Here is a 27,505-nt window from a genome sequence, read left to right as displayed (position 1 = left end):
AAACACACACACACACTCACACTCATACATACACAAACACACTCACATACATACACAAACACACTCACACTCTCATACATACACAAACACACACTCTCATACATACACAAACACACTCACATACATACACAAACACACTCACACTCGTACATACACAAACACTCACATACATACACAAACACACACAGACACTCTCATACATACACAAACACACACACTCATACATACACAAACACACTCACATACATACACAAACACACTCACACTCTCATACATACACAAACACACACAGACACTCTCATACATACACAAACACACACACACTCATACATACACAAACACACACATACATACACAAACACACACACTCTCATACATACACAAACACACACACACATACACAAACACACACACACTCACACACTCTTTCACACACACAAACATACACATGCTCTCATACATACACCAACACACAGACACACACACACACACACACTCACACACACACACATACATACACTCTCTCACACACACAAACACACACACACTCTCACAGATACACAAACACACTCACACGCTCTCAAACATACACAAACACACTCATACACTCTCATAGATACACAAACACACACACAAACACACTTTCACACACTCACACACACACACACGCTTTCACACACTCTCTCACACACAAACACACTTTCACACACTCACACATTCTCTCACACACACATACACACACACCTATTAATTGCATCCTGCTGCTTCTAGCATGAAACGAGAAGCAGTGAATTGAAGAACTTTGCAGTATTTTGCACAGCTAGCATCATTAACTCTCCATGGCAATCTCCCAGCCGAGAGATTGCTGCTCAACCAGAGTTTGGGAATAACAGGGAGCTTGGGAGGAATAACAGGGAGAATAACAAGCTGTTGTTTCATTGTTCCTGGGCTGAGAGTGGGATGTGACACCACAAATGTACAGGGTGCCCTCATTTTCACACGGAGCTTTGAAGCAGTGTAGCAAAGCAGAGCTACATTGCTGACCCCAGTGCTCGAACGATCAAAGTAGTATAAAGCCTGGCATGGGGACACAGCCAAAGTAGTGCAGCTTCAAACAAATTGTGGGTGGAAAAATAGTCTGTTGTCTCAGGAAGTGAGCCAAACACTAGCCGGTACTTAACTACACCAAGGAACAAGTCAGATTGTGTACCTCAAAAAGTCTTCTTGGCTTTCGCTTATAGCTGCATAGGAAAACCTCACAAAATTCCTCTTGCTTAGCTTCTTTCACATTCCTGTGTTGCACACTTGAACTGGAGTTATTTCAACATATCTATTGGGATCACAACTCCAGCCTAACCTAGCACAAACATCTTCACTCATTCTTGGTGTGAGGACTGCGACTTGTTAATTTTGCATGCTTTTTAAAAACTGGGGACAGAAATGAGAAAGAGCTGTTTTAAAACCAGGACGGGCCTACATTTTATGAAAAGTATCCTGTTCCTGTGCAAAAAACTGTGTAGAGAATTGCTTGAACAAGCAGTCATTGAAGCTTTTGAATTGCACTCAATATGGATCCAAGAAAAACACAGCATCCGCAGTTCCCATTATCTGTGATGCAATTTTAACCTCACTGTGAAGCCACCTCCAGGGATGCCTCACCTGAAGAAGTTACCCTCCTCCCTCCAGACAAACTCCAGGGGATCTCTCTCCCTCTGCAACTCTCTTGTCCACCTATCTTCTCCTCTATCCATCTTCTATCCACCTCCCCCTCTCTCCCTATTTATTTCAGAACTCTCACCCCATTCTCCCTTTTCTGATGAAGGGTCTAGACCCGAAACGTCAGCTTTTGTGCTCCTAAGATGCTGCTTGGCCTGCTGTGTTCATCCAGCCCCACGCTTTGTTATCTCCAAGAAAGATACAGTTTTTATTGGCAAAGATGATGTTGATTGGCCCATGGACTGGTGATCTGTTATTTTATCCTACCAATAAATGTGTGATCAGTTCCCAGGTAAAAACACAACTTGGAGTTGGGAACAAGTTATTGAGAGACCATTCCAATTGATTCTAGTTTCTCTCTCTCAAACTGCATGGTGAATTAGATCATATTGTAGTCACTGGTCCCTATGGGTTCCTTCACCTTGAGTTCCCTAATCAAGTCTGCCTCATACACATCACCAAATCGAGAAACACTGAAGAATGGTGAGCGGCTTGGAGGGGAACTTGCAGTGGAATGTGTTCCCATGTATTTGCTGCCCTTGTCCTTCTAGATGGTAATGGTCATGGTTCTGGAAGGTGCTCTGTGAGCCTTGGTGAGGTGCTGCAGTATACCTTACTGCTCATTTCCAGTCCATGATCAATGGTGGGGGGCTGCTGGCACCTCAGACAGTCCCGGGGTGAAGACAACGTGGCCATTAGTAAGAGTGAAACTTTGGTTTTGAACGGGGATGGCTGGGCAGCCTAGTGCAGGAGCCGGCCATTCAGCCCATCATGCCTGCACCACTCAGTGAAGGAGCATCATTACTGGTGCCAATCTCCTGATTTTCCTCCGCATCCTTGCCCAGTATTTTTTTTATCCAAATAATCATTTGTTTCCCTCTTGAATGCCTACATCGAACCTGCCTCCATTACCCTTCCAAGCAAATGCTTCCCAGATCCTAACTGTGTGAAGAAGTTTATTTCTCCTCACTTCACCCCTGCCTCACTGGTACATCATGTTAAATGGGTCATTTTCCAAGTGACAGGCAGTGACTGCAGTTTTACAGTAAATGGCAGAATGCATGTTGTTACTTACAAACACTGAAATTAGGAGCAGTTGTAGGCCATTCAGCCCTTCAAGTCTGCTCCCCCATTCAATATGATTATATCTAACCATCCAACTCGTTCTCTCTTAGATAACAAGGTGTGGAGTTGGACGAAGACAGCAGGCCAAGCAGCATCTTAGGAGCAGAAAAGCTGACGTTTCAGGCCTCCTGCTTTCTCCCCATAGCCTTTAATCCCTTTAGCCCCAAGAACTATATCTAACTCCTTCTTGAGTGTGTTTAATGTTTTGGCCTCAACCACGTTCTGTGGTGTGGAAATCCACAGGCTCACTGCTCTCTGGCCGAAGAAATTTCTCGTCATCTCAGTCCTACAGGGCCTACCCGATATCATTCAACTGTGACTCCTGGTGCTGGACTCCCTGGTCTTTGGGAACATCCTTCGTGCATTTACCTTGTCTAATCCTGCTAGATATTTAGCTGTTTCTATGAGATCCATCTCATTTTTGTCAGAGAATATAGTCCTAACAGATCCAGTCTCCCTTCATACATCAGACCTGCTATCCCAGGGATTAGGCTGATGAACCTTCACTGCACTCCCTCCATCACCTGAACATCCTTCCTCAGAAAAGGAGATCAAAAACTGCACATAATGGTCCAGGTGTGGTTTCACCAAGGCCCTGTATCATTATCGCAAGATATCCTTGCTCCGGTGTTTGAATCCTCTCGCTATGAAGGTCAACCTATGAAGGTCACCTTCATTACCACCTGCAGCACGGTGGCTCAATGGTTAGCACTGCTGCCTCACAGCTCTAGGGACCCAGGTTCGATTCCATCCTCGGGCAACTGTATGTGTGGAGTTTGCACGTTCTCCCTGTTTCAGCACGGGTCCCCTCCGGGTGGTCCGGGTTTCCTCCCAGAGTCTAAAGATGTGCATGTGAGGGTGGATTGACCGTGGGAAATTGCTTGTAGTATTTAGGGAGGTATGGGTTACAGGGGGATGGGTCTGGGTGGGATGCTCTGAGGGCTGGTGTGGACTTGTTGGGCTGAAGTGCCTGTTTCCATGCTATAGGGATTCTATGATCTATTCTGCTGCACCTGCAACATTTACTTGCTACCAAAGCAGATAACGTCACATTATATTCCTGGTAAGCATTTACTCACTCACTCAACTTGACCAAACAACACCGAAGCACTTCGGCATTATCTTTACAGTTCACCTTTGCACCCAGCTTTTGTTTCATCTATAAACTTGGAGATACTACATTTAGTTGCCTCTTCAAAATCAATAATACAATTTGTGTATAGCTCGGTTCCAAATGCTGATGCCACTGGTGCCCACTCACCAGAGGACAAAGAACAAAGAAAATTACAGTACAGGAACAGGCCCTTCGGCCCTCCACACCTGTACCGACATGCTGCCTGTCACAACTAAAACTCCCTCCCCTTCCGGGGACCGTATCCATCTATTCCCATCCTGTTCATGTATTTGCCAAGACGCCCTTTAGAAGTCACTATAGTATCTGCTTCCACTACCTCCCCCGGCAGCGAGTTCCAGGCACCCACCACCCTCTGTGTAAAGAAAACCTGCCTCGTACATCACCTTTCGACCTTGCCCCTCGCACCTTAAACCCATAACCCCTGGTAACTAGCTCTTCCACCCTGGGAGAAAGCTTCTGACTGTCCACACTGTCCATGCCCTTCATAATGTTGTAGGCCTCTATCAGGTCGTCCTTCAACCTCCAAGTTTCTCCAACCTCTCCTCATGGCTAATCCTCTCCATACCAGGAAACATCCTGGTAAATCTTTTCTGTATCCTCTCCAAAGCCACCACGCCCTTCTGATAGTGTGGGGACCAGAATTGACAATAGGCAATGGACAATAGGTGCAGGAGTAGGCCATTCGGCCCTTCGAGCCAGCACCACCATTCATTATGATCATGGCTGATCATCCACAATCAGTATCCTGTTCCTGCCTTATCCCCATAACCCTTGATTTCACTATCTGTCAGAGCTCTATCCATCTCTTTCTTGAAAGTGTCCAGAGAGTTGGCCTCCACTATTGAACACAATATTCCAAAAACAGCCTAACTAAGGTTCTATAAATTTGCAACATTACCTGCCAATTTTTAAACTCAATGCCCTGGTCAATGAAGGCAAGCATGCCGTATGCCTGGCTGACTATCTTTTCCAACTGCGTAGCCACTTTCAGTGACCTGTGTACCTGTACTCCCAGATCCCTCTGCCTATCAGTACTCTTAAGAGTTCTGTCATTTACTGTGTAAATGTAGCCACCGCCTATCACTGGGAAAATGACCCATTCATCCTGACAGAGTGGTTAGCAGACAGGAAACAAAGTCAGTACATTATCCCAAGCCCATATCATTTAGTTGTACAATGATAATCTCTTTTTGGGACCTTACTGAAAGCTTTCTGAGAGTCTATATCTACTGTCTGCTCTCTACCAACTCTCCTCAAAGAATTCCAGTCAATTTATCAATGATGATTTCCCTCTCATAAATCAATGCAGATTCTGTTCAATCTTTGTTAACCCACAATGCTACACACGACACTCTGTGAATCATCTTTAATTCCTCCTCCTCCTCCCCCAACTCTTCCAATAGATTTGAGTCATAGAATCATACAGCACGGAAACAGGAATTTCAGTCCAATCAGTCCATGCCAACCACAATCACAAACTAAACTAGGCCCACCTTCCTGCTCCTGGTCCATATCCCTCCAAACCTTTTGAAGATAGTAAGAACTGCAGATGCTGGAGAATCTGAGATAACAAGGTGTGGAGCTGGATGAACACAGCAGGCCAAGCAGCACCAGAGGAGCAGGAAGGCTGACATTTCGGGCTTAGACATTTCTGAAGAAGGGTTTAGGCCCAAAATGTCCAAAATGGTGCTGCTTGGCATGTGTGTCCCACCAAACCTTTCGTAGTCATGTACTTATCCAAATGTCTTTTAAATGGTGTAACTAAATCCACACCCACCAATTCGTCTGGAAGTCCATTCCTCACAGTAATCATCTCACTCCTGTTCACTTGGCCCATATCAACTCATTGTGGTGTAGCCTGCGAGATATTCGGGTGGGTTGGTTTGTCAGTGTGGTTCCAATGGCTGTTGTCAATTTTTCCAAAATGGCCAATTTCAGGGACCTATGTACCAAATCATGCAGCTGGCTCAAGGAAGAGCAATGGGGTAGCGACAAGATATTTTACAATGCCCAGTGCTGACCCCACAGAAAGCCCTGTGGTCCCAATGGAGGAGCAGGGCCAGGCAGTGTCACTAAATCCACCCCCTAAAGAACCAAACAAACTGGCAGCGTGATCAACACTGAACCCTTCAGACCATTCGATTATGAAACGGATTGCATTAAACACTTTGGCCCTTGCAGAAATAAGGCTAACAGAAGCGCAACTAGATCATGTTTATCATTTACCAAAACAAAAGTTCTGAGTTTGCTCCAGTCCTCAACAGTAAACCCAAAACTCGAGGTGAGAATCTTTATGTTAAACTCAATAATCTGTCAAATCACCTTGGTAACCTCTACCCATACTGGAGTGACCCCGGTGAACAGCCTGAACAAACAATGTTTGCCAACTTTGTCCTATTTCCTTCCTTTGTTCGGAAGTCCAAATTGGGACCAGAAAAATGTTCCTCCACTCAGCGGAACTGTCAACTATATTGTCTGGTCCAAGGGCAATTCAACAGAAAGGCACAGGAAGTGACCCTGGGATCAGACACTGCAAAGCCCTGGATGGATATAAATGACTGACAGCTAAGTGATCAATATTAACTATTTCTGACACCTGGCTACACCCTGCGGGAAATGCTCACTCAGTAATTTAACTGTGAGCTCACCTGAATGTAGCACACAGCAACACAGGAAGAGGAGTAGGCCATTCGGCCCCTCGAGCCTCTTCCACCATTTATTGAAATCAGGGCTGATCTGTGCTCTAACTCCATACACCTGCCTTTGGCCCATTTCCCTCAATATCTGCTTTTGGAGTGGCTTTGAATGAGTCAAGGGCGCACTTTCCCTGAATAACCGGAAACATACTATGCAGTACAGCAGAGATTCTTATATGGTACTAAGGAGATGGGCTGAGACAACAGTCATAGCAGCAAAAGAAGGGCAGGCTCATCCTCCTTCAATTCTCTCCAATTCATCTGGGTGTTGGGCAATAGCATCTATGAGGCTGTCATTGGAAGTCAGTACAAAATTGATAAAGGTACGGACAACAAAGACACGGCTTTGGATTTCTGTTAACCACAGAGTAAACATCTTCATAAAGAATGAGTGATAATGGGAACTGCAGATGCTGGAGAATCCAAGATAATGAAATGTGAGGCTGGATGAACACAGCAGGCCCAGCAGCATCTCAGGAGCACAAAAGCTGACGTTTCGGGCCTAGACCCTTCATCAGAGAGGGGGATGGGGAGAGGGTTCTGGAATAAATAGGGAGAGAGGGGGAGGCCCCTACCCCCTACCCCCCTGCATCCCAAAACCAGCCCAGCCTGTCTCCGCTTCCCTAACCTGTTCTTCCTCTCACACATCCCTTCCTCCCACCCCAAGCCGCACCCCCATCTACCTACTAACCTCATCCCACCTCCTCGATCTGTCCGTCTTCCCTGGACTGACCTATCCCCTCCCTAACTCCCCACCTATACTCTCTCCACCTATCTTCTTTACTCTCCATCTTCAGTCCGCCTCCCCCTCTCTCCCTATTTATTCCAGTTCCCTCCCCCCATCCCCCTCTCTGATGAAGGGTCTAGGCCCGAAACGTCAGCTTTTGTGGTCCTGAGATGCTGCTGGGCCTGCTGTGTTCATCCAGCGTCACATTTCATTATCTTATTTCATAAAGAATGATTTTACTTTTGCATAATAGTTCTCTGTACCTAGAGAAGTGTTAATTCAATGCTTAATGTTTGATCGATATGTGTAGTAACTAGGAAGACTGACTAGAAAGGAACACACAAATCTACTCTAAAACTTTAGGAACATTGTTCATTGTTAAACACCGAATTACAACCTGTATTTGTGGTGTGCCCTGGCCATCCCAGCACAGGATGGGCAGTCCTGCAGACCTTTCCTTTTTAGCTTTTTGGTTAAATATCCAGAAGGCTTATTGCACAGAACCAAATGTTTTATTTCCCCATCACCAAATCACTGGCTTTTTTTTTTGCTTTTAAACTATTAACTGCTGCAGTAAATCGACCACGTAGCCAACTAAACATTCACATGCAAATGCCATCCGAAGTAAGGGAAGCGGGTACGGAGAATGGGAAGGGGCACGTTTGGTTTGCTTTATGGGGCTATTCTTTCTTAGAGAAGATAGTTTCTAAGCAACCTGCTCAAGGACATTACCGCTCACCAGTGCAACAGGTCTCCCTGGCTCAGAGGTAGGGCCACTACCACTGTATTACAAGTGTCTTTTCTTGAAAATTTAACCTATTTTCCTCATCAACCTGTTCAAGGATGTTATTACATCGCCTCTGGAGCAGGCCGGATTTGAATCCTGGCCTCTCCTTTCAGGGTAGGGGCACTACCATCGCAATACAAGAACTGGCTCAGGTGATGAGTTCCAGCTATGCCGGCAATTGGAGGAGATGAACTAGTGATTCCCCACGGACCATGTAGGGTTACTACAATATACTTTTTAAACTTAATACCAGGCTTAATTTTAACCTCTTTAAAATAAGAAGTTTCAGGAATATGTGCGACAGAAACAAAGCACTGAAGAAATTCCAAGATAATAAAATGTGAGGCTGGATGAACACAGCAGGCCAAGCAGCATCTCAGGAGCACAAAAGCTGACGTTTCGGGCCTAGACCCTTCATCTGATGAAGGGTCTAGGCCCGAAACGTCAGCTTTTGTGCTCCTGAGATGCTGCTTGGCCTGCTGTGTTCATCCAGCCTCACATTTTATTATCTTGGAATCTCCAGCATCTGCAGTTCCCATTATCACTGAAGAAATTCAGTTGGCCTGGTAACATCTGTGAAGGGAGGAACAGATTGAATGTTTTAGAGTTAACACATACATCTCACTGGAAGATTGACTAGTATATAATTATGATTCTATATCCACAATTGGTTAATTTATGATTGGTTGAGTCACTGTCTTCTCAGTTTTGTTCCACTGTCTTGCACCAATCATAGAAGTGCCTTCAGTCACCATGACAATCTCTCACAGCTCTGACGTGGAGTCTGTTCACCGATAATAGAACAGCTCTTACATTCTTTTAAATGCGCTGAATACTAATTTGTTTTTGAGATGCTTCTACAAAACGGTGAACACACAGAAACTACTTGGACAAGTCTGTAACCTGACTGCTCAAGTGGACAATGCAGAGAGACTTTATATAATAAGTAAATAAGTTGCTTAATATAATGAGTAAATCACACACAGAGACCTGGGTCTACAGAACTGTGCAACTTGAATAATGAGAAACTAGGCAGTGAGAGGCTTAATGCTTGTTGTGGGGTGCATGGAACCTGATTGATTGAAAGTGATGATAGACAGGCGTAGGTCTTTAAAATCTGGAATGTAATTTACGAGCCATGTCTTACACAGCAGGGTAACAAAGCTGGATTAGGGTCATTAAAAGGGTTTGATTCACTAACTTTGCTGTCAACTCCAACAGTTACACCAGACATAAATGGATTAGATTGCTACTTTTCTGTTAGCCATGCCATCGGTTTAACAAATCTGATATCAGAAAGAAACCTCGCCCTCAATCAGGGGGTCAGTTCAGCTCAGAGATAACAAGGTGTGGAGCTGGATGAACACAGCAGGCCAAGCAGCATCTTAGCTGCTCCTCTGACGCTGCCTGCCCTGCTGTGTTCATCCAGCTCCACACCTTGTTATCTCAGATTCTCCAGCATCTGTAGTTCCTACTGTCTCTGAGTTAGCTTAGCTCAGTTGGCTGGATGGCTGGTTTGCAATGCAGTGTGACACCAACAGCGATAGGGTTCAATTCCTGCACCAGCTGAGGTCACTGTGAAGGACTCTCCTTCTTAACCTCTTCCCCCCCACCTGAGGCACCATGACCTCAGGTTAAACCACCACCAGTCATCTCTCTCTCTCTCTCTCTAATGAGAGAGCAGCCCTATGGCCTGGTAGGGTGATGGCAACTTTTGATCCTCCAGAGGGTAGGTCTAGGTAAACTCATTCATGTCATACAATTCTGAGAAAACACCACTTGCTTTTATAAAGTTTAACAAGCAAATTAAACAGTAGAAGAGGCGGTCTGAGTGAATGTACAATTTGGAAACTTGCCTAGCTGGATCACCGGTTAAATATTAATGCTACTCATTCCAATTAATAACAGATGGTCATTCAACACACAAGGTCACACCCTGGTACAAGTGCATACCTCACTGAGGTAACACACCAACAAGACAAACTCAGCTATTCCCAAAGTCAATGACTTTAAGTTAACGATTCTAAAAAGGTAGCCAAGACTAACGAAGCACTTCACAGAAATAAATCTACTGTAAAATATTTAGGAAACCCAGATCTCATTAGCTTGATCTGAAGGGTTTTGGAGTTTTGTAAAGCAAAGGGCACATTTATAAAGACCCAGGGCACCTGCTACAATCCACTGCGGCAGTGCGCCATAAATTGAGTCCCACTATTCCCAGAACTGTTCCAAACGTTCAAGGATCTTTGGCAGCATACACAGCATACCTGAGGTTGATAGAAAGCACTAACAAGAATTACCACTTATTATCAGTAATTAGGTGAGAACTACAGGCAAACAGATATCAACCACTAGCATATCACACGAACTGAAAGTCTAAGCCCTCGTATAAACTCCGTATACGTGTACACAGAGAAACAAATATGGGAAATGATTATTGACACAAGAGACAAAGCTGGAAGTCAGTTTAGTGGTGTTTGCTTCCCAACACAGGAAATAGAAACAGGAATAGGCCATTCAGCCCTTCGGGCCTGCTGCCCCATTTAATACGATCATGGCTGATCATCAAGCTCAGTCGCCGTTCCAATTTCTCTCCATTATCCTTTGATCCCTGTGTTACTAGCAACTATATCTAACTCCTTCCTGAAAACATTCAATGCCTTGGCCTCATTCACTGCCTGTGGCAGAGAATTTCACAGACTCCCTCTCTCTGGGTGAAGACATTTCTCCTCACCTCAGCCATCCAATCCATATCCTTAGACTGTGAAGCAATGACATCAAATGAAATGTGGGTGCTGGTGATCTGAAAGAAAAACAGAAATTTCTGGCGAAGCTCAGTAGGTTTGCCAGCATCTGCGGGAAGAAAGCAGAGCTAGCATTTTGAGTCTGACGACTCTTCCCCAGAACCCCATTTTTCTTTCCAAAGATGCTGCCAGACCTGCTGAGTTTCATCAGCAATTTCCGTTTGTGTTTCCTGAAACTGTGACTCCCTGGTTTTGCACTTCTGGGTCATTGAGAGTATCCTTCCTGAATATTCCCTGTCTGGTTCTGTTAGAATTTTATGGGTTCCTATAAGATTCCCCTTCTGATGTTGAGATGATTCTGCTGACACTGAACAGACCTCTTGTCTTTCTCCAAAGCTTTCGCTAATTTGTAAAACACACAGAGTATCTCAATCATTTGGAAAACACCTTTGATTCATCAATTCAAAAGTCATTGCTTCAGGAAAGATAACCAGTTGCCTTCAGGTTTAACCTGAGCTGTTGACTGCAGAGAACAGATACCTTCAGGCCTGCGAAAATACCTGCCCACTTCTTTTCTCTCTCTGTCTCAGTAACTTGTTTCCAGCTTCCAGGCTGGTCAGCCAAAGAACTAATCATACAGTTGTCAGCAGGCAAAAGGTCTCAGTCATCAGTAACCGTCACTAGTCATAGAGCCACAGAGCTCCATGGCAGAGAAACAAACTTTTTGGTCCAACTCATCCATGCCAACCAGATATCCTACATAAATCTAGTCCCATTTTCCAGCATTTGGCCCATATCCCTCTAAGCCCTTCCTGTTCCTATACCCATCCAGATGCCTTTTAAATGTTGTAACTGTACCAGCTTCCACCACTTCCTCTGGCAGCTCATTCCATACATGCACCACCCTCTGTGTGAAAATGTTGCCCCTTAGGTCCCTTTTAAATCTCTCCCCTCTCACCTTAAACCTGTGCCCTCTAGTTTTGGACTTCCCCAACCTCGGGGAAAAGAGTTTAGCTATTCACCCAATCCATGCCCCGCCTCCAACTCTCCAGGGAAAATAGCCCCAGCCTATTCAGTCTCTCGCTGTAGCTCAAATCCTCCAACCTTGGCAACATGCTTGTAAATCTCATCAGGACCCCTTCAAGTTTCACAACATCTTTCCTAAGGAGACAGTCCTTAGGCCAATCAAGATAACACGGGCTGCATCAGTACACAGCTCTGGACAGTCTGCTTGCTGATGTTTAATAACAGCTTGGTCAAACAGATGTTTACCATGCCTGCCAGGAGAATCAGCTTACTTGCTTTTCAAACTGCAGCCCTCTTTCAAACACTGTGTTTTTGAACAGTTCTTTCTCATATCTGAAGACTGGCGTGTAAAAATGGAAAAATTAAAAGGCACGGTCTTTACACATTTATACACTTTCATCAACGGTAGATGTGATAAAATTTTTAAAGTTTTTCTTCACTTCAGGTTAAAAAAATGTCCTAAAACATTAATATATTTATAAAAATATGGACACATTGTTGATTTATTGAAGAATCACGTTGGCAGGTGCTGAGTTGTGACAATGGGACCATAGAGTTATGGAGTCCCACAGCATGCAGGCAGGCCCTTCGGCCCAAATAGGTCCATGCCAACCCAAAATGTCTATCCACGCTAACCTCATTTCCTTGCACTTGGCCCATTTCCTTCTAAACCTTTCCTATCTATGTATTCGTCCAAATGCCTTTTAAATGTTGTTAGTGTATCCACCTCAAACACTTCTGCTGGCGGTTCATTCCATATGCGTACCACCCTTTGTGTAAAAAGTTATCCCTCAGGTTCCCATATATTCTTTCCCCCTCTTACACTGATGCTCTCTAGTCCTTGATTCCCTAAACTAGGGAAAAAGACAGAATGCGAACACCCTATCCATGCCTCTCATGATCTCATACATTTCTATAATGTGAACCCCCAAACAGTCTCCTACGCTCAAAAGAGAAAGGTCCTAGCTTGTCCAACCTCTCAATGTAACTCAGTGCCTCGCATCCTGCTAACATTCTTGAAAATTTCTTCTGCACTTTTTACAGTTTAACAACATCCTTCCTATTGCAAGGTGACCCAAACTGAACACAATACTCCATGTGCGGCCTCGCCAATCTCCTGTACAACTGCAACATAACTTCCCAACTTCTGTACTCAGTGCCCTGACTGATGAAGGCCAGTGTGCCTAAAGCCTTCTTCACTGCCCTGTCTACCTGTGACTCCACTTTCAGAGAACTGTGTACCTGAACTCCCAAGGTCCCTCTGTTCCACTACACTCCTAAAGGCCCTACTATTCACTATGAAACTCCCACCTGCATTTGACTTTCCAACACCTCATGCTTATCAATACTGAACTCCATTTGCCACTTCTTGGCCCATTTCCCCAGCTGCTGAAGATCCTGCTGCAATTTCGAATAACCTTCCTTACTGTCCACGACACCGCCTATTTTAGTGTCATCTGCAAACTTCCTAATCAAATATAACAAGTCATCAACATTTGTGACACAGTCTATAATTACTGTAAAAACAAAAAGTGTGTGTTTTGATCTAACTCACCTGTAAGGTCACTGGCTTCTGCCGAGAGAAATGTACTCCAGGATAACAGGAAAAAAATCCCAGTCTCCAGCATTGGGAACTCAGAGAGTTTGGTGAATTTCGTTAAGTATTCAAAGTGTACGTTAAGGATAATAAATGACAACATAAAATATAGTCCTGTCTTTGTCTTGCTGAATTTGGGCTTGTCACATGAGGACAGGTTGAGGACTCTGGGTCTGGACTTAATGGAGTTTAGAAGGTTGAGGGGTGATCTCACCGAAACTTACGGAAGACTGAGGGGCCTGGATAGAGTGGATGTGGAGAAGGTGTCTCCATGAGTAGGTGAGACTCAGACGCGAAGGCAGAGCCTCAGAGTGAAGGGATGATCCTTCAGAACTGAGATGAGGAGGCATTTCCTCAGCAAGGTGGCAACTGTGTGGAACTCATTGCTACAGAGGGCTGGGGTGTCCAAGTCATTGCGTGTATATACAGAGATAGGTAGGCTCTTGATTAGCAAGGGGAGCAAGGGTCATGGGAGAAGGCAGGAGTATGGGATTGTGAGACATATCAGCCCTGGTTGTATGGTGGAGCAGACTCAATGGGATGAATGGCCTAATTCTGCTCCTCTATCTTGTGGTCTCTTTCCATCACTCATCCCACCTCGTTCACTGGGCCACAGTTTCCATGAATGGCAACTGATCATGGTCCAAATGGCCATCAGGCACCTTGAACATTGGCCATGAATGTCAGCAGACTATCCAACTGTGAAGGGCATCACACAGGAGGTGAATCCTTCTGCCACATGGCAATTTGACTTTCACATTTACAGTGTAAACATGGCGTGATTTTCCCATCCTTGAACAGGTGCCATTCTCGTTTGAGCATAAAGACTGGGCACCAAATGAGGAATCCTCCCTTAAGACCATACAGCGTATGGGCAAAAGTAGGCCATTCAGCCCATCATACCTGCTCCATCATTCAATGAGATCATGGCTGATTGGATAATCCTCAACTCCAGTTTCCTGACTCTTCCCCATAACTCTTAATTCCCTTGCTGATTAAAACTCTATCTCAGCCATGAATACAATTAATGACCCAGTCTCAACAGCCCTCGAAAAGAATTCCACAGATTCACACCCTTCATGTGAAGAAACTCCTTATCTCTGTTTTAAAGGTGTGAATCTTCAGTCTGAGATTATGTCCTCTGGTTCTAGACTCTCCCGTTTCAATAAGGTCATCTCTCAGTCTTCTACATTCCAAAAAGTACAGGCCCAACCTCTTCTCATAAACCAGTTCCTCCATATCTGATACCAGCCAAGTGATCCTTCTCTGGACTGCCTCCAATTCCAGGATATCTTGCCATGGATAAGAGGCCCAAAACTGGTCACAGTGTTCTAGCTGTGATCTGATCAGTGTCTTGCATCGCTTTAGCAAAACATCCCTCCTGAGCCATTGAGTGGGGCGAGTTCTGCGCTTTCGTACCTCTAACACACTCTCTATACACACATTGGTGGTGACAGCATACCTCTGGGCCATAAAACTAAAATTAACCCGACGGGGTCCTCTTGTAGCACAGTGGCAGTGTTCCTACCTCTGATCCAACAAGTCCAGCTTCAAATCCAGCGGAATAAATATGTCCCTCTGAGACAGGCAAGAAGGGGTAAGATAAAGGAACCTTGGATGACGAGAGCGGTGGAGCTTCTCGTCAAAAGGAAGAAGGTAGCTTACATAAGGTGCAGGAAGCTAGGGTCAAGTTCAGCTAGAGAGGATTACAGGCAGGCGAGGAAGGAGCTCAAAAATGGTCTGAGGAGAGCCAGGAGGGGGCACGAGAAAGGCTTGGCAGAACGGATTAGGGAAAACACAAAGGCATTTTACACTTATGTGAGGAATAAGAGAATGGTCAAAGAAAGAGTAGGGCCGATCAGGGATAGCATAGGGAATTTGTGTGTGGAGTCTGAGGAGGTAGGGGAAGCCCTAAATGAGTTTTTTGCTTCTGTCTTTACGAAAGAAACGAACTTTGTAGTGAATGAAACCTTTGAAGAGCAGGTGTGCATGCTGGTATGGATAGAGATAGAGGAAGCTGATGTGCTGAAAATTTTGTCAATCATTAAGATTGACAAGTTGCCAGGCCCGGACCAGATTTGTCCTCGGCTGCTTTGGGAAGCGAGAAATGCAATTGCTTTGCCAATTGCAAAGATCTTTGCATCCTCGCTCTTCACTGGAGTCGTACCTGAGGACTGGAGAGAGGCAAATGTAATTCCTCTCTTCAAGAAAGGAAATAGGGAAATCCCCGGCAATTACAGACCAGTAAGTCTCACGTCTGTCGTCTGCAAGGTGTTAGAAAGGATTCTGAGGGATAGGATTTATGACCATCTGGAAGAGCATGGCTTGATCAAATGCAGTCAACACGGCTTTGTGAGGGGCAGGTCATGCCTCACAAACCTTATCGAGTTCTTTGAGGATGTGACTAGAAAAGTTGATGAGGGTCGAGCTGTGGATGTGGTGTATATGGACTTCAGCAAGGCATTTGATAAGGTTCCCCATGGTAGGCTCATTCAGAAGGTCAGGAGGAATGGAATACAGGGGAACTTAGCTGTCCGGATACAGAATTGGCTGGCCAACAGAAGACAGTCAGTGGGAGTAGAAGGAAAATATTCTGCCTGGAAGTCAGTGGTGAGTGGTGTTCCACAGGGCTCTGTCCTTGGGCCTCTACTGTTTGTAATTTTTATTAATGACTTGGATGAGGGGATTGAAGGATGGGTCAGCAAGTTTGCAGACGACACAAAGGTTGGAGGTGTCATTGACAGTATAGAGGGCTGTTGTAGGCTGCAGCGGGACATTGACAGGATGCAGAGATGGGCTGAGAGGTGGCAGATGGAGTTCAACCTGGATAAATGCGAGGTGATGCATTTTGGAAGGTCGAATTTGAAAGCTGAGTACAGGATTAAGGATAGGATTCTTGGCAGTGTGGAGGAACAGAGGGATCTTGGTGTGCAGATACATAGATCCCTTAAAATGGCCACCCAAGTGGACAGGGTTGTTAGGAAAGCATGTGGTGTTTTGGCTTTCATTAGCAGGGGGATTGAGTTTAAGAGTCGTGAGATCTTGTTGCAGCCCTGTAAAACTTTGGTTAGACCGCATTTGGAATACTGCGTCCAGTTCTGGTCGCCCTATTATAGGAAAGATGTGGATGCTTTGGAGAGGGTTCAGAGGAGGTTTACCAGGATGCTGCCTGGACTGGAGGGCTTATCTTATGAAGAGAGGTTGACTGAGCTCAGACTTTTTTCATTGGAGAAAAGGAGGAGGAGAGGGGGCCTAATTGAGGTATACAAGATAATGAGAGGCATAAATAGAGTTGATAGCCAAAGACTATTTCCCAGGGCAGAAATGGCTAACACGAGGGGTCATAGTTTTAAGCTGGTCGGAGGAAAGTATAGAGGGGATGTCAGAGGCGGGTTCTTTACACAGAGAGTTGTGAGAGCATGGAATGCGTTGCCAGCAGCAGCTGTGGAAGCAAGGTCATTGGGGACATTTCAGAGACTGCTGGACATGCATATGGTCACAGAAATTTGAGGGTGCATACATGAGGATCAATGGTCGGCACAACATCGTGGGCTGAAGGGCCTGTTCTGTGCTGTACTGTTCTATGTTCTATGTTCTATGTATCTTGCCAATTTTTATAGATGCACCATAGAGAGCTTTGTGTCTGGATGCATCATGGCTTGGTAAAGCATCTGCTCTGTCCAGGACCTTTAAGAAACTAGAGAGTTATGAACACAGCCCAACTCATCATGCAAGCCAACCTTCCATCTATTGACTGCATTGCTACTTTTTGTTGGCTTGGAAAGACAAGCAACATCAAAGGTCATGCTCCCCCACTCCTCAATTATAGTCTCCTCCTACCTCGCTCACCAGAAAGGTACAAAGACTTAACCACACATACCAACAAGTTAAAGAACAGCCTCTTCCCCACTGATAACAGAATTCTGAATGAACCTCTCAAGTTTCAAAGATAATGTTGATCTTGCTTTTCATGCACCTTCTTTGCAACTGCATTCCTCACTCTGTTCAATCAACTTGCAATCTTTATATGTTATGATTTGTCTGTACTGCATGCAAAATCAAACTTTTCACTGCATTTAGGTAATAAATCAAATCAAATCTCGGAAGAGGTTGATTAGAAAATATCTAAAGTTAATCCCACCATCACCCTCTGTGCATAGTCCAGCAGAGGCCATTTTTAATAAAATGATGAATGTGAACAGCTATACCGTACAATGCAGGAATCAAGCAAATATGAGCTGGGAGAGAGGTATGTCAGGAAGTCTGGTCTGTGAAAACTTTCTCTCATTACATTTTAAATTCCTAGCCTCAGAATTTTTCTTCCAATTCCAACAGAGCACTGCTCTTTTCTGATGAAAGGATTGACTTGCAGCTGCCAAGATGAAAGATTTAAAAAGCATGTAGACTGTACAGGAGAGTGGATAAGATAGAAAGGTTTTTTGGCTCACAGGTATTGATGAGTTAGAATTGTGGGAGATATCAGCTCTGAATGTCAACATGGCTGAGTACAGTGTGGAGTTGGAGGAACACTGCAGGTCAGGCAGCATCAGAGGAGCAGGAAAGTCGATATTTCGGGTTTACACCCTTCATCGACATTCCTGCTCCTCCGATGCCCCAAAACGTTGACTCTCCTGTTCCTCTGATGCAGCCTGACCTCCTGTGTTCCTCCAGCTCCACACTGCACTGACACTGACCGCAGCATCAGCAGTTCTTACTATCTCCATGTCAACATGACTTATTGAAAGAAAAAGAAAGCATGTATTGGAAACTTAAAACAAGCGACAAGAAAAAGATCAATTGAGCATAAATTGGGAGAAAGACTGCAAATAATCAAGAACGAGAACTCAAGCTAATGTGCTCCTCCCTGGCCCTGTGATTACAACACCAATTGTGTTGTCCTTAATGCAGCATTGACAACCATTCATCAAAACCGCAGATACAAGCTGCAGACTTTCTAGTTAATTACTTATTGTGGCACCATGGGGCTCATTTACCACAGTTCCTGCTGAAGCTCATCACGTATTCTAACTTTAAAACTTACATTTGTCTTTCTCCTCCTTTAAACTATTGTTCACTGAAATAACACATGGCGTTTCACTTTAGGTGTGGCACGGTGGCTCAGTGGTTAGCGCTGCAGCCTCACAGCGCCAGGGATCCGGGTTCAATTCCAGCCTCAGGCGACCGCCTGCGTGGAGTTTGTACATTCTCCGTGTGTCTGCGTGGGTTTCCTCCGGGTGCTCCAGTTTCCTCCCACAGTCCAAAGGTGTGCAGGTTAGGGTGGAGTGGCCATGCTAAATTGCCCCTAGTATCCAGGTTAGCCATTGGGAATGCAGGGTTCCAGGGACAGAGTAAGGGGTGAGTCTGAGCAAGGTGCCCTTCAGAGGGTCAGCATGGACTCAATGGGCAGAATGGCCTTCTTTTCCCCTATAGGGTTTCTATGATTCATTTATGACACACAGATGTTGTTCCAAATGAAAATACTCAAGCTGATATAAAGCAGAGGATCATTTTCTAGGTGCATTCACAATTCCTAAATGTCATTTATCTTCAAGTCTTCCCACTAATAATAGTGTAACGAGAACGTATTGTTGAAAATGAGTGTTTCTTCTGTACATCTCTAACTGCTCATCTCTGTCCTCAGAGGTGGCTACAGTTAGCTTGTGGTATTCATAGAATTTGAGTTTTTTGTTAGAACTGTTATATTGCTATGCCAGAATACTGACCTCATTCTCTGTCTTCTCTTCTCTTACTAATTCTGAAAAGGTAAATCTTATCGCTGGTGATTATTTGATCAAACCATTCAACAGCCAAACCTCAAAAGCCACGTGAACACTAACATAAAGATACAAGAAAGCACCTGAAATAAAATCTTTGTTGTAAAGAACCATTAACTATTACAGCTTTGAAAGACTTCAATCTTTTGTTGACGTTTCTGAATACTAATTTAAAGTGGAAGGCCTACAGAGATTAGTGTTAGGGACCGTCACTCATCAACCTAGCTCTGAGAAAGGGTCAGCAGACCCGAAACGTTAACTCCGATTTCTTCTCCTTCACAGATGCTGCCAGAACTGCTGAGCTTTTGTTTTTGTTCCTGATTAACAGCGTCCACAGTTCTTTCAGTTTTTAACTGCTGAGAAGATGTTTCCCCTCGTGGGAGAGATCAGAAGGCACTGTCTCAGAATAACAGGGCACAATTTAAGATGGAGATGAGGAGGAATTTCTTCTCTCGGAGGGTTGCGGGTCTTTAGAACTTCTTGCAGCAGAAAGCTGTGGGGCACAGAAGCCTAGTGTATATCTAAGGCTGAGGGAGATTCTTTCTTGATCAGTCCTGAACCAAGGGTGACAAGGAAAGAGCAGGAAAGTGGGAGCGAGGAATGTCAGGCCAACCATAATCCTGCTGATGTGTAGATGTCGGTGTCAGACTGGGGTGGACAAGGTCAGAAATCACACAACACCAGGTTATAGCCTGATGAAGGGTCTAGGCCCGAAACGTCAGCTTTTGTGCTCCTGAGATGCTGCTTGGCCTGCTGTGTTCATCCAGCCTCACATTTTATCAACCAGGTTATAGCCCAACAGGTTTGTTTGAAATCACAAGCTTTCAAAGCACTGCCCCTTCATCAGGTTACCTGATGAAACCTGCTGAGAGAGGTAACCTGATGGAGGAGCAGTGCTCCGAAAGCTTGTGATTTACAAAAACCTGTTGGATTATAACTTGGTGTTGTGTGACTCCTGACCTTGATCCTGTTGAATGGTAGAGCAGGCTTGAAGGGCTGAATGGCCTACTCACATTCCTATTTCTTATAGCTTAGTTTAGGTGAAAATAATGATGGAATTGTCCACAGGTTTGGCGATATTGCAAAGATCTGTGCAAGTGTTAGAATCCTGAAGGGGGAAAGAATGACTACAATCTGGTCCGGATGCAGTGAGAGATTAGATTGGGTCTAGCAGCTGATATTTAATGCAGATCAATGCAGTGTCATGCAAATGGAGTGAACATGTGCAAAGTCAATGCATACATGCAGATTCTAAACTGAAGTATGTTCTTCAGGAAGGAAAACCTTGGTGACACAGTTTATAAATCTCAAAGTTTGCAAGTTTCTCTATTAACCATCAGAGCAATAATACATGAGCGAGGATTTAAATCTCAATTGACAGTGGGTTGCACCAGCTATAAAATTAATATAAAAGGAATAGGGTGCATAAAAGAATGAAAATGCTGGATAGCATTAGAAAAGGAAGTCACAATGCCCCTCCCGAAGGTTGCAGGAACAGCAACTCATATTCCGCTTGGGAACCCTGCAGCCCAATGGTATCAATGTGGACTTCACAAGCTTCAAAATCTCCCCTCTCCCCACTGCATCCCTAATCTGTCCCCCCCTCCCTAATCTGTTCTTCCTCTCACCTATCCCCTCCTCCCACCTCAAGCCGCACCTCCATTTACTACCTACTAACCTCATCCCGCCTCCTTGACTTGTCCGTCCTCCCTGGACTGACCTATCTCCTCCTGACCTCCCCACAGACACTCACCTTTACTGGCTCCATCCCAGCCCCTTTGACCTGTCTGTCTCCTCTCCACTTATCTTCTCCTCTATCCATCTTCAGTCCGCCTCCCCGTCTCTCCCTATTTATTTCAGAACCCTCTTCCCTTCCCCCTTTTCTGAGAGAGGGTCTAGGCCCGAAACATCAGCCTTCCTGCTCCTCTAATGCTTCTTGGCCTGCTGTGTTCATCCAGCTTCACACCATGTTATCTTTAGAGAAGGAAGTCACACCATTTTAGATAGAAACACATTAGGAAGGACAATAAGGAATACAAAGACCTTTTTGTAATTCATGTACGTAAACGCACAAGATATTAGATAAACAGAGGTATTGGAAAATAGGAACAGGAGTAGGCCATTCAGCCCTTTGAGTCTGTTGTGAATAAGACTAGTGGCCTACAGGTGTAAATTGCTGGTATAGGATACAGTGGCAAGTGGAGAAACATAGTTTAGAAGCAGCGAGGACTGTGTGCTGAATAGACAAGGATACAGGGTTCAGGAACACTTGGGTAAGGGTGGTCATTGTATCAGAGATAATGGGAACTGCAGATGCTGGAGAATCCAAGATAACAAAGTGTGGAGCTGGATGAACACAGCAGGCCCAGCAGCATCTCAGGAGCACAAAAGCTGACGTTTTGGGCCTAGACCCTTCATCAGAGGGATTGGTCATTGTATCATTTGTTTTAGATTAGCAATGGACAATGGCAAGGAAGGATCTAAAGTAGAACTTCTGAATTCAGAGAGGGCTAACTTTAACATAAAGAGAAGGGATCCAACCAGGGTAAAATGGAAAAAAACACAGAAGAAGACATGTGATACTCTATGAAATTATTTTTAAGGTGATGTTTCAGGGAAGGACTAAGTTTATTTCAACAAGTGCAAAAAGTAAGGAGATCAAAGCCAGGGTTCCTAGGATGACATAGAGTTGACCAATGTGCTGAGCAAAAACAAAAGGGATGTATGATGCATTTAAAGCAAATTCTTGAAGCGACAGCCAGGCCAAATCCGATAGGGTCAGAATGGAAATGTAAAGGCAAATCAAACTCTTAAAGGGCTAGACAGGATAAACGCAGGAAGGATGTTCCCAATGCTTGGTTAGTCCAGAAACAAGGGTTCACAGTCTAAGAATACAGGGTTAGAACATCTAGGACAGAGATGAGGAGAAATTGCTTCACCCAGAGCGTGGGAAACCTGTAGAATTCACTACGACATAAAACAGTCAAGGTCAAAACACTGAATGTTTTCAAGGAGGTGTTAGATAGAGCTTTTAGGGCTAAAGATTTCAGAACATACTCTTTGGAGATAAACTCTGATACAAAGTACTCATTTTGTATTTTAGCCTCATCTTACCTGCTTCAATAAGGTCACCTCTCATTCTTCTAAATCCCAATGAGTACAGGGCCCAACCCACGTAACGTCTCCTCATGAGACGGTCCCTCCATACCCAGGATCAGCCTAATGAATCTTCTCTGGACTGACTCCAATGCCAGGATACCTTTCCTTAGAGAAGGAGCCCAAAACTGATCAGAGTTCCAGGCCTTGCAGAGTTTTAGCAAAATCTACTTGTAGGCTGCTTTTGGAATAAAAGCCAACATTCCTTTTGTCTTCTTTACCTGGATGCCAGATTTCTGTGACCCGTGGATGCGGATTCCCAATCCTTCTGTTCAGCAGCCTTTCTCCATTTCAATAACGTTCAGCCCCTCTATCCTGTAATTTGCAGATGGCCTCAGAGATCCTGCCTGACTATCCATATCCTATCCCAGTGAAAGTGACTGCTGATCAGAACTTGGTCTCCAGCCGGGGTGGCACAGCGACTATCCAAGATCCTGTGTTCAAGGGGGAAATCAGAATCTCAGTTGGAGATAGCAGGAACTGCAGATGCTAGAGAATCTGAGCTAACAAGGTGTAGAGCTGGATGAACACAGCAGGCCGAGCAGCATCAGAGGAGCAGGAAAGCTGATGTTTCGGGCCTATACCTTTCTTCAGAAATAGGGGAGGGTAATGGGGCTCTAAAATAAAGAGCAGGGGGGAGGTGACGATGGAAGGTGGATAGAGGAGCAGATAGATGGAAAGAAGACAGACAGATCAAGGAGCAGATATGGAACCAGTAAATGTAAGTGTAGGTGGAGAGTTGAGATGGGGATTGGTCAGTTGAGGAAAGATGACCAGGTCAAGAGGCGGGGGATGAGGCTAGTAGGTAGGAGGTGGAGGTGGGGATAGGTCAGTGAGGTGGGAGGAGTGGATAGATGGGAGAAAAGACGGGCAGGCCAAGGAGCGGGAGGATGAGCGGGACTGGTTTTGGGATGAGGTCGGGGGTGAGGAGATTTTGAAGATTGCGAAGTCCACATTGAAACACCAACCCAATTCCAGTGAGTTAACACCAGCTTTCCAATGAGACTCATTACATGCCACCCTAATATTCTGAGGATTATGCATGTGGAAATGAGATTGCACACTGCTCAGTGTATTTCAGGGTAATGTCATTGCTGTGTCACACAATGAGTTAAAACAGCTTGCAGTTCTGTTGAGCAACAACGTTTCATAAAGGATGCAAAGCTAAACGAACAAGGTGTTCATCTATTTATGTCTTCAGGGTCAGGGATATGGCGGTCTGTCCACTTTTTTCCAGCAAACAGCCACTGAAGAGCATACTTGAATTGTATAGCCATGGTAACACCATCATTGGTAGAGATGAGAAAACAGGGGTGTATCTTCTAGAATTCATGTTTTCTGAAATTTGCATTGTCCATCATTTGATCAGGTCTAGTCTACTGCCGGGACGTGGAACCAGTCGTGGTGTTTTGAATGAACTACTGCTTGCAATAGGCTGAAATAACACAACTTGGCCCAGGTTCTCATCGTGAATTGAGAAAGAATCATATTATTAAAACAAATGGCATTGTTCATGTGACTGAATTCTCATGTTGGTTTGTGGGACATGAGCTCGTTTAGAAACAAAGTCAAGGTATGGGTGTTACTGTGCTCTTGGACACCCTGGGAAGGTGATCGAAAGATATGAGAGGCAGAAGGCGTCAGAGACAGAATCTGATGAGGCCTGTTAGTACTCAGAGAATCCTGCTGCTCCGCAAGTTGGGAAGGGGATTTTGGGAGAGTGAGTGGGACTAGACTCCCCTACAGTGCAGACAGAAGGTCATTCTGCCCATTTGAAGCGCATCCCACTCAAACCTACTCTATCCTCAAACCAAGATAACAAAGCGTGGAGCTGGATGAACACAGCAGGCCAAGCAGCATCTTAGGAGCACAAAAGCTGTACGTTTCGGGCCTTTCTGATGAAGGGTCTAGGCCCGAAACGTCAGCTTTTGTGCTCCTGAGATGCTGCTCAGCCTGTTGTGTTCATCCAGCCTCACACTTTGTTATCTCGGATTCTCCAGCATCTGCAGTTCCCATTATCTCCTATCCTCAACACCTGCATTTCCCATGGCCAATCCACCCAACCTACACATCCTAGGACACTATGGGCAATTTAGCATGGCCAATCCACCCTAACCTGCACATCTTTGGACTGTTGTAGGAAACTGGAGCACCTGGAGGAAACAGAGACAGGGGAAGAACGTGCAAACTCCACACAGACAGTCACTTGAGGCTGGAATTGAAGCCAGGGCCCCTGGTGCATTAGGCTGCAGTGCTAACCACTGAGCCACCGTGATGACCTGACTTACTCAGATTTACTCTGGCCTCTGAACTCAAACCCACTTGGTTTGGGTATTGACGTTATGGGTGGAGGGCAAACAATTAGTTTGCACCTTCAATCCCTTCAGACACTTCCCATCCAAAAACAAGATCCTCAATCTTCCAGCTATGGGGAGGGAAGGCAAGGCAGAGTCAGGGGGACAAAGGAAAGACCTGCCCTAACACTCTATCCTCTCAGGAAGCAGTGAAGTATTTTGGGAATTCTTGATAGGACAGAGGTCATGAAAGGGCAAAAGGAGGAAATGGGAAGCACAGTGGCTCAGTGCTGCCTCGCAGCGCCAGGGACATGGGTCCGATTCCAGTCGGGTGACTGTCTGCGTGGAGTTTGCGCATTCCCACCGTGTCTGCGTGGGTTTCCTCCGGGTGCTCCGGTTTCCTTCCACAGTCCAAAGATGTGCAGGTTAGGGTGGATTGGCCGTGCTAGATTGTCCTAGATTAGGTGACTGATAGGGGGATGAGCCTGCGTGGGATGCTCTGAGGTTTGGTATGGACTTGTTGGGCCAAAGGGCCTGTTTCCACGCTGTGGGGATTCTATAATTGAGTGTGGACTAGCAGCACTTTAACATTAGAAAAGAGTCACATTTGAAATGTGAAAAAAATGACTAGAAAAATAGGTTAGGAAGTAAGGAAACGTGTTAAAATGTCACTGGATATTTGTGATTCACATTGCAACATGGAGTGGGGAAGCCACTGGATTTGAAAATTAAAGACTCTTTCAAAACAGTTCATTTTCAGCAGGGTCATCAGTTACCGATTGATTTAATAAATTGTAATTATGAGCGAATGTTGTTTTCAATTTGTTGCTTGCTGGCCTTACGCAGAGATGGGCAGGGAACTGTTTTCTTTGGGAGACATGAGTCATGCAACTGGTTTCAGACTGGTTAAAGCTGTGTTCCTCAGACTGGAAATGCAGCCAAGTTTGAAAACGTGTGTTCGGAAATTGAACAAAGTGCGAAGATTTTGTTGTGATTGCTGAGAGTATCCAGTTGGTTTTAGACTGGGTGCCTAGGGCTGGGGAAGGTTGGAAAGCTTTGGGAAGTACAGTCATCTGTCTGGATGCACCAGAGCCAACAGGTTCTGGGAACCTTTGCAACTCCCTCTTTTTCTGTTGAAACATTAATACACTGATTTCACCACAAAGGCTAAACCGTTGTTCAGTACTTTCACCATAATTCAGAAAGTTACCTGAAAACAAAAAGGACAGGAAGAGATGGAACAGTGTATTTTTTTTTCTTTAAGAATGTGATTCTACATGTGAACGTGGAAAATTTCGAAAATCATTTTAATCTTGGTTTCCATTATTTGCCCGAATTATATTGAAATTACTGAGTTTTATTGATCTTTAACAAAAACCAGAAGAACCGCATATGCTGTAAATCAGGAACAAAAACGTTGTTGAAAAGCTTGGCATGTCTGGCAGCATCTGTGAAGGAGAAAAAGCAGAGTTAACGTTTCAGGTCCGGTGACCCTTCCTCAAACGTTCCGGACCTGAAACGTTAACTCTGTTTTCTCCTTCAGTGTTGCTGCCAGATCTGCTGAGCTTTTCCAGCAACTTCGTTTTTGTTTATTGATCTTTAGTTGTGAAATCCCTAATTCATAACTTCTGGCAAAAAGAGCAGAGAGCAGAATCTGAAACAGATGGGAATGAGATATCACGCTGTTTGACGGTTGCTTTGTCTTGTTAAATAGAACAGAACAGTTTGAAATAGCCCTCTGTTCTGGTGAAGGGAGATACTCAGGAAAGGGCTGGAGCTTGCGGAATGGGAAGGCCACTCCTGAGGAATGAGACAAATTGCTTCAGTCACTGTTCTGCATGCTAAAGCGGTGACTTCAAAGCTTAGGAGAAAATTAAGAGAGAGAGAGAATGCTGGAAAAACTGAGCACATCCGCAGTCAGAGCATCCTTCCTCAGAGAAGGAGGACCAAAACTGCACACAGTACTCCAGGGGTCGTCTCACCAAGGCCCTGTACAATTGCAGCAAGACATCCCTGCTCCTGTACTCCAGTCCTCTCATTATGAAGGCCAACATCCCACTTACCTTCTTCACCACCTGCTTTGTGCTTACTTTCAGGGACACCCAGATCTCGGTGCATCTCCCTCTTCCCCAGTCTATTGCCTAATAATAATCAGTTTCCTGTTTTAGGTCAGAAGTCACACAACGCCAGGTTATAGTCCAACAAACTTATTTGAAATCACAAGCTTTTGGAGCAGCGTTTCGAAAGCTTGTGATTTCAAATAAACCTGTTGGACTATAACCCGGAGTCTGTGAATTCTGGCCTTGTCCAACACCGGCACCTCCACATCATTTTGGTTTCCAGGGATAGCCTCACATTTGTCAAATCACACTGAAGCATCTCTGCATCCTCCTCACAGCTCACCCTCCCGCTCAGAAAACAGAACCAGTAAACTGTCCCAACATGTGATCATTTACATGGCATCTGTGATTACTTTTATTTCTTTATTCATTCACAGGATGAGGGCATGACTGGCCAGGCAACATTTATTGTCCATCCCTAATTGCCCAGAGGGTAGTTAAGAGTCATTGCTGTGGGTTTGGAGTCACATGTAGGCCAGACCCAGTAAGGATAGCATTTCACTTCCCTAAAGGACATTAATGAACCAAATGCGTTTTCCCGACAGTCGACAATGGATTCACGTTCATCATTGGATCCTTAATTCCAGATATTTTATTCAATTCAAATT

The 27,505-nt window shown here is 44.8% G+C and overlaps 1 protein-coding gene across 2 annotated transcripts in view; it reads right to left on the bottom strand.

Annotated features, from left to right (window-relative positions):
- The window catches only part of LOC125457988 (sodium/hydrogen exchanger 9-like), a 453,786-nt gene that overhangs the window by 237,153 nt on the left and 189,128 nt on the right, over positions 1-27,505 (bottom strand). For both annotated transcript variants that reach the window (XM_059651223.1, XM_059651224.1), the window contains exon 8: positions 13,512-13,612. In XM_059651223.1, coding sequence (XP_059507206.1) covers positions 13,512-13,612 — 101 coding nt within the window. The remainder of the gene's footprint in view (positions 1-13,511; positions 13,613-27,505) is intronic.

The sequence above is a fragment of the Stegostoma tigrinum genome, chromosome 14 (genome assembly GCF_030684315.1).
Source record: "Stegostoma tigrinum isolate sSteTig4 chromosome 14, sSteTig4.hap1, whole genome shotgun sequence".
In the NCBI taxonomy this organism is placed as follows: domain Eukaryota; kingdom Metazoa; phylum Chordata; class Chondrichthyes; order Orectolobiformes; family Stegostomatidae; genus Stegostoma; species Stegostoma tigrinum.
Note: the sequence above shows the minus strand (reverse complement) of the source record. Positions and strands in the feature narration are given on the sequence as shown.